Source organism: Balaenoptera borealis (assembly GCF_965194805.1).
Source record: "Balaenoptera borealis genome assembly, chromosome: 19".
Lineage (NCBI taxonomy): Eukaryota > Metazoa > Chordata > Mammalia > Artiodactyla > Balaenopteridae > Balaenoptera > Balaenoptera borealis.
This window is the reverse complement of record NC_138878.1, coordinates 61,923,794-61,931,997: the sequence shown is the minus strand read 5'-3', so window position 1 is coordinate 61,931,997 and position 8,204 is coordinate 61,923,794. Positions and strand designations below refer to the sequence as shown.

At 55.1% G+C, this 8,204-nt stretch overlaps 1 protein-coding gene across 1 annotated transcript; it reads left to right on the top strand.

Moving 5' to 3' along the window:
* Positions 1-2,772: 2,772 nt before the first annotated feature.
* KCNA7 (potassium voltage-gated channel subfamily A member 7) lies at positions 2,773-7,186 on the top strand. The gene is made up of 2 exons (XM_082368778.1): positions 2,773-3,389; positions 4,394-7,186. The coding sequence occupies exons 1-2, from the start codon at positions 2,835-2,837 to the stop codon at positions 5,210-5,212; spliced, it is 1,374 nt and encodes a 457-aa protein (XP_082224904.1). The 5' UTR covers positions 2,773-2,834; the 3' UTR covers positions 5,213-7,186.
* The last annotated feature ends 1,018 nt before the right edge of the window (positions 7,187-8,204 follow it).

Genomic DNA, 8,204 nt, shown 5'->3' with positions numbered 1-8,204 from the left:
TTTGGGCTGCATTGGGTCTTCATTGCTGCGCGTGGGCTTTCTCTAGTTGTGGCAAGTGGGGGCTGCTCTTCCCTGTGGTGCACGGGCTTCTCATTGTAGTGGCGTCTAAGCGCATGGGTTTCAGTAGTTGCAGCATGCAGGCTCAGTAGTTGTGGCACGCAGGCTCAGTAGTTGTGGCTCAAGGGCTCAGTCGCTCTGAGGCATGTGAGATCTTCCCAGACCAGGGATCGAACCCGTGTCCCCTGCATCGGCAGGTGGATTCTTAACCACTGCGCCACCAGGGAAGTCCCATGTCGTATACTTTAAACGAGTAAATTGTATGGTATGTGAATTGTAGCTCAATAAAACTGTAAAAAAGGAAGGAAGGGGGCTGGGGTAGATCAGAGGGCAAGATGGATGGAAATGATGGGTTCAGAGTACCAAGAGGCCACGTGTGGATTATCTAGTATCATGGTGTGTGTTAACGAACCACCCAAAGACTGTATGACTGAAAACAATAAAGATCATTTATCTCACTCACAAGTCTGCAAGCTGGGCAGGGCCTCAGGGAGAAGGCTTATCTCTCCTCCAGGGGATAGCCTGGCTGGGGCAGGAGGACTTCTAAGATGGCTCACTCATGTGGCTGCAGGCTGGTGCTGGGGATCAGCTGTGAGTTTAGTAGCCTAGGGTCCTCTCCACATGGGCCTTGTCATCTAGCCTGCACAAGTGTCCCAAGGAAAAGAGTGGGGTGGAAGGTTGCCTGTTATGATCCAACCTCGGAAATCACACTGCGTCCCTTCCAAGGTGGTCTGTTAGTTGAGAGTCTCACCAAAAGCTGGAGAATGGACTCCACAAGATAGGGTGTGACATGGCTCGGACAAAAAATATGGTCCTTTTTGGAAAAGACAACCGAGTACAGGCCAGGTTTTAGCAGAATCATCTATATGGGGATATTGAAATTATTAAGAATTATGACAGTCGTTTTAGAGTGATGGATATAGAGCCAGGATTGAAAATCTTCCATGAAAGAGTGGGAGTGGGCAGAAGGGAAAGGGATGAGTTCTTTAGGGAAGGCTGGGAAGAGGTGTCCATGGATAACTTGAGCTTCAAAGGAGCTGAGGGAGGGAGAATTGTCTGGAAGTGGCAAGAAGGAGTGCCCACCTCCAGGCTCAGTGGTAGGAGGGTGTTAAGAGATAGGGCTGCAGGGAGGAGGCGAGATCGGTGCCCACAGAGCATTCAGAAACCCACAAAGAGGGATCTCTGTGGGCTCTGAGAATGAGAAAAAAAAGAGAAGAAAGGAGACCAGAAAGAAGGGAAAAGGCCAGAGAGATGGGGAGACAGAGACCCAGACACGGGTAGGGCCAAAGACCATGAAAAAAAGGGACATAGACACAGAGAGAGGGAAACAGAAATCCAGATGGATGGTGACATAGCATCCCAGAAAGAAATTGTAGACAGGAAGAGAAAGAGTGCCAGAATTCCTAGGGGGTTAAAACCTTCAGTGTCTCTCTCTACTCCCCCAGCAGAGGGCGCCCGGGGCCTCATTCCCTGGAGTCCGGGTGTCCAATCCCCACGACTTCCCGCCAAGCACATCGGGTGGGGCTATTTTTACCCCGTGTCATAGGACACCGGTGGCTGGAAGGCCATCGTCTGTCTGTCCTTTGGTCCCTTCGAGTGACCCTGCGGCATTTCCCCAGCCCACCCCTGACCTGTTCCTGGCAGGCCTGGCCTCCTTTTGCCCTATTCAGGGCTGCAGCTCAGGCCTTGCTGGGTCTAAGAAAGTCCGGCAGAGAATCCAGGTGGAGACCCGGGGGGTGGGGGTAGGGGCAACCCGAGCGAGGGGACACCGTGTGGGGGACACATGCTCAGGGTTTAGAGCTGCTGGAGCATCCCCAGGATGGGGAAACCACCAGGACAATGGCAGAGACAACCTAGGGTGAATGTCAGAGAGAGATTCAGAGATATGACTCGGGAGAGGCTCGGTCCTCCAGAGGCCCTGAGACAGAGACTTGCAGTAATTCAGAGAAACAGGGAAAGAAAGATACCCAAAGGGGAGACCCAGAGAATCCCAGGGACAGAGACACAGCGGGCTGAGAGGTAATGAGAGAGAAGAGACCCAGAGAGACAAGAAGCAGAGAGACCCAGACAGAGGGGAAAGACAGAGACCAAGAGAGACAAGAAATAAACAGAGATAGAGATACAAGAATCAAAAGGAAGACGGAGATTCGGAGAGACCAAGACACAGAGACTGACGGGAATCCCCAGACACAGATGACCCTAGAACGGCAAAGCTCAGAGATAAATGACCCATAGAGATACTCAGAGATACAACCCCGAGATCAGAGATACAGAGACCCAAAGTGAAGACATAGCCAGACACAGAGACATACAAAAGAACGAGAGAGAGAGACAAAGAGATGGAAATTTGTGACTCCAACAGAGCGGCTCAGATACTCATAAAAACATAGACGAGAGACATACACGGAAACCCGGAGAGACGCAGGACAGAGATCTCAGGCGATGGAGAGACAGAGGGAAAGGAACCCGGAAGGCCAGGTGGACCCCGAGAAAGCGCAGCGCCGCGTCGCCTGGGGGTAAAGGGCGGGCGCCCCGGCAGAGGGCGCCCGAACGCCCTCTGCCCCGCCGGGGTCATGGCGACCCCTCCCCCGCGCCCTGGCCGCACGGCCGGGCTATTTTTACGCGTGGACACCGGACACCAGGCTGGGGCGGCTGGGGCGGCTGGGGCGGCTGGGGCGGCTGGGGCGGCTGGGGCGGCGGCGGCCGAGGCGGGGCCGGGCCGGGTCGGGCGTCGGGGGCCACACGTCCGTCCGCGGGTCGCCGGGGCTGCGCGCGCCATGGAACCCGGGTGCCCGCCGCCGTGCGGCTGCTGCGAGCGAGTAGTGCTCAACGTAGCTGGGCTGCGCTTCGAGACCCGGGCGCGCACGCTGGGCCGCTTCCCGGACACGCTGCTCGGGGACCCGGTGCGCCGCAGCCGTTTCTACGACGGCGCGCGCCGCGAGTACTTCTTCGACCGGCACCGGCCCAGCTTCGACGCGGTGCTCTATTACTACCAGTCCGGCGGGCGCCTGCGGCGGCCGGCGCACGTGCCGCTCGACGTCTTCCTGGAGGAGGTGGCCTTCTATGGGCTGGGCGCCGCGGCGCTAGCGCGCCTGCGCGAGGATGAGGGCTGCCCCTTGCCATCGGAGCGCCCCCTGCCCCGCCGCGCCTTCGCGCGCCAGCTCTGGCTGCTCTTCGAGTTCCCCGAGAGCTCGCAGGCCGCGCGCGTGCTCGCCGTTGTCTCGGTGCTTGTTATCCTCGTCTCTATCGTCGTCTTCTGCCTCGAGACGCTGCCCGACTTCCGCGACGACCGCGACAACTCGGGGTTCGCCGCGGTGGCTGCAGCTGGCCCGGTGAGGGGGCGGGGCTTGCGTGTGGAGAGGCGGGGTTTGGGAGGAGCTGGACGAGGTCCACGGGGTCCTGGCCAATCAATCATAAGGTGGGGTAAGGGGCAGTGGGAGGTGGGGCCTCTCAGGAAGGTGGGGCCTGGCTGTGGATGGGCAAGGCATTGGGGGCCTGGTTGGAAGACCTGACCAATCAAAGGTGGGCAAAGGCCTGTGAGAGGTGGGCAAGCCAGGGACGGCACCAGACCAGGGGACTCTACATTAAATCCTGGGCTGGGGGCGGGAAAGGTATAGCTTAATGGGGCGGGGCCTGAGGATCTGAGTAGGAGGACCTGCCTTATCAGAAGGCGTGCGCTGAGGTAGGTGAGAAACCCGGCTTTTGGAGGGCAGGAGCACAGGAGGACAGGTGTATTAAGAAATCAAAACTGAGGGATAAGGCGAGACTGAAAAATCGGGGGTCTATACGGCTGGCAGTAACCAATGGGAAGGATGGGCTGGAGGTAGTGAGATCTGGGACCTCAAGAAAGCCGCCGAGGGAGCTGCAGATCGAGGGGTGGGGCCTGAGGATTGGGGCAAAAGGAATCCATCATAAAGAAAGTTGAGCTGAGGGCCGTGAGGGGAGGGGCCCGGGTTTTGGCATAAAGATAAGGTCTTTAACCATTATGGTCCAGGCTGGGTTTGGGGAGGGCAGGGCACAAGGGAGTGGGGCTAGGATGGGGACACTCGCCAACTGGAAATTCAACTCCGGGGGCGGGATTTTGGGAGGGAAGAGATTGAGCCCTACTCAAGCATTATTTCAGGAGGCCCTGCCAATGAAGGATCAGGGACCCTAAAGTCAGCCTTCCCTGCGGGTCCCGAGAAGGAGTGTACTACAGCTAGGTCACCGGGGTTCTGGGGGCAGCAGCTATTGACCAATTTGTAAAGAAGTAGTTGAATATTTAAACAGCAAATATGGCCATTCCAGTGCGTCCCAGCCCTGGCATGGTCCTCCCTGAACCCCTTCCTCTCTGCAGTTTCCGGCTCGGCTGAACGGCTCCAGCCCAGTGCCTGGACTCCCACCTCGCTTGCCCTTCGATGACCCGTTCTTTGTGGTGGAGACGCTGTGCATCTGTTGGTTCTCCTTCGAGCTGCTGGTGCGCCTGGCGTCCTGCCCAAGCAAGACAGCCTTCTTCAAGAACGTGATGAACCTCATCGATTTCGTGGCCATCCTGCCTTACTTTGTGGCACTGGGTACCGAGCTGGCCCGGCAGCGGGGGGTGGGCCAGCCAGCCATGTCACTGGCCATCCTGCGAGTCATCCGACTGGTACGCGTCTTCCGCATCTTCAAGCTGTCCCGGCACTCAAAGGGCCTGCAGATCTTGGGCCAGACCTTAAGAGCCTCCATGCGAGAGCTGGGCCTCCTCATCTTCTTCCTTTTCATTGGTGTGGTCCTCTTCTCCAGCGCAGTCTACTTTGCCGAGGCCGACCGGGCAGAGTCCCATTTCACCAGCATCCCTGAGTCCTTCTGGTGGGCGGTGGTCACTATGACCACAGTTGGCTATGGAGACATGGCACCCGTCACTGTGGGCGGCAAGATAGTGGGCTCTCTGTGCGCCATTGCCGGCGTGCTGACCATTTCCCTACCTGTGCCAGTCATTGTCTCCAACTTCAGCTACTTTTACCACCGGGAGACAGATGACGAAGAGGCCGGGATGTACAGCCATGTGGACACGCAGCCCTGTTGCCCACTGGAGGGCAAGGTCAATGGGGGGTTTGTGGATCGAGAGGTTCCTGAGCTCCCACCTACACTCCTCTGGCCTCCGCCTGGGAAACACATGGTCACCGAAGTGTGAGGGACAGTTGAGGTCTGCAGAACCTCACATTTCCTTGGAGGGAGGGAGGGAGGGAAGGGAGGAAGGAAAGTTGGGGGGAGGGTGTCGGGTTTAGGAAGAACTAAGTTAAGTGGTAATGGGTTGGGGAACACTAAGTCTTATTGGGTCTTGAGTTGTGGATTGGTAGCCCCTGTGGGTACCTCCTTAGGTGACAGTGAATGGCAATGGGTTATGCTGATTTGAGGGGGAGGCTTCATCGGTTTGTATTGCATTGGGTTGTGCAAAGCTTGGGGTAGTATTGAGATAGGTTTTGTCACATAATTTTGTGAGTTTCTTAGTTCCATGTTGGATCGGGTTGGGTTACGAGTGTAGGTGAGTCTTGTCCAACTGCATTATGCAGGATTCTGTGGTTTTATGAGTCCCCTAGGGCCATGTTGGATCAAGTAAGGTGGTCACCCACGGCACTGTTGGGACTGATTGTGTGTTCATGCATGGTGCTGGAGAGTTGGGTTGAGACACTGGAAACTGCGTGGCTTTGTGATTCTTCTAGGGCCATGTTATTTTAAGTTCTGTGAACTTGTGAGTCATGTAGAAATACGAAGAGTCATGTGATAGAATGTGAGCTTTCTAGGTTATATGAGGTTAAGTTGGGTTGGAATGTATGAGCATAGGAGTCTTTCAGGGTTCTGTTGTGTTGAATTGTGTAGAGTTATGTGGCTAGAAGTTTGTCGGGGCTACAATGAGTTGAGTCGTAATGAGTTGTGTAATCATGTGAACCTCGTAGGACCAGTTCAGTTGGGTCATACAACTGTTTGGTTTGGGTTACATCAAGTTGCGTCCCTGAGTCCTGTAGGAACGTTGGGTTGAGTTGGACTGTATGTATGAGCACCACAGGGCCATGCTGGTTTGTTTTGCATTTAATGGTAGCGCCAGGACCCAAGGATAACAGCACTGGGAAGGAATCATGTGTCAAGGAGTGAATGTGCTATGTGGACTCTAGGAGACCAACTGAACTGGCTTGCCCCGTGTCATCCCTATAAGGGGCAGGGCTAGGTTCTGTATCTGTAGATTCAGTTGGTCACACAGAAAGCTTCTGGGTGAACTTGGAAGATGTAGATGCCCCTTACATTTACCCCACACCTGCTTTGTTTTGCCATTCAAACCCCTCCTCTATCTGTCTTCCCTTGGAGTTTTCCTTCCAGACATGGAGATCAGAGCCACAAGGGAAGGGGAAAGGGGGAGAAACTGTACTCTGTTCAGACATGATGGGGGGATAGAAACCCAAGGGAGGGGGACAGAGAGCTGGGGAGGGATAGAGACCCAGAGAAAGAAAGAGAAAGAAACCCCAAGAGGGGAAAAAGACCCAAAGAGAGGGGGAGACAGAGACCCAGAGGGGGCAGGTATCAGGCACCCAGAGAGAGAGGGACAGAGACCCAGAGTTGGAAAGAGACCAGAGCACCCCAGAGAAAGAGAACCAAAAAAGAAAAAGGCAGAAAAAGTCAGTGCCCCTGAACCTGAGAGAGATGCACAGTGTGTGCCATGGCATCACAAAGGGATCCCAAATCAGGACGCACCACCCTAACCTCCCGCAGCTCAAGAAGTGTGTCAGACAAACTGCAGGGCCCACTCTATCTTCCTGGGGAGAAAGCAGTGTCTCAGAGCATGGGCGTGGCTTCCCAAGGTCGCGTGGCTTGTCCCCGGGGAGGGATGGGGGGGCTGGACTTGTGGCCTGCTGCTTGACCCTACATGTCCCCATCAGCCTGCTGGTCTGCACAGGACTTCCCGAGTCTAACAGCCTCATTTCTCACATATGAGGAAACTAAGGCTCAGAGGGGAGGGGGTTACCCAAGGTCAGAGGTCTTTCAGTACTAAAAGGGCATTTGGAGGAGGAAGAAGAGGAGGATGGTTACGTCACTCACATATATAGGGCTGCCTATGTGCCACGTAACTTTCAAAGTACTTGTATTAATTTATTAAAATCCATCCAGTGGTTTACAGAGAGTTGTTGTTGTTATTTTTAGCTAGGAAACCACCCCCCTTTCTTTTTTGGTCAAATGAAATCTTACTTAGGAGCACCAGTGTGATGCATCGGAGGGTGTGAACTGGCTTGAGGAGTCTCTCTTGACAACTCAGAATGTGGCTAACAAATTCCGTTTGGAAACCTCTGATTTAATCCAACCACCTTTTTACACAGAGAGATAGAAGAAGGTACAGACTGTGAGAAGTGTTTGATAAAGGTTGAAAAAAATGTAACCTTTAAATAATATAACACTTCTCTCCGAAATGGAGAGAAAGGCACATTTGGAAAAGAAATGGAGACAGACCCCCTCACAGTGACAGACACAGGGCAGAGTCTGGGAGGCAGGCACAGAGCCCAGCACAGGGACCCAAAGAGGAAGAGACACGTGCAGAGAGGACAGAGATACCCAAGGGGAGGAGGGAGAGCAGGAGAGAAGAGGGCAGCGGTCTGGGAGGGGGTAAGAGACAGGAGGGCGGACAAAGACCCATAGAAGGAGGACGAGACCAGAGAGGAGGGGCCAGAGATCCAGAGAAGAGAGAAGGACAGGGACCCAGACAGAGAGGAGAGGGATACAGAGAGGGGGGGACAGAGACCCAAGGAGAGAGGGGGAGACGGAAACTGTTTCCCATTACTCTTTGAAAACTCACCCCTACTACCCCATCAGAGACTGAAAGTTGCATAAAGTTCCTCTGGTAGGGGGCGGGGCATGTTCGGTGCTTAGGCGTATGGGAAGCATGGCGAGGTCAGGGAAGTGACCCGAGTGGACACTCAAAGACTGGGAAGCGCCCCTCCTCCACCCCAATAAACAACCGCAGCAGCCTTCTATGTGGCCTTGGCTCGGATGGGGAGAGGTGAGGGGAACACCCTAATCCGGGGACACCCTTCCCGCCACCTTGCCATGCTATATTTAGGCTGAGGGAGGGGTATGGGATGACCACCCCCCCCCCCTCCACGAAGGCGGGTGTCGGCTTTCCTCCTGAAAATAGCTCCAGG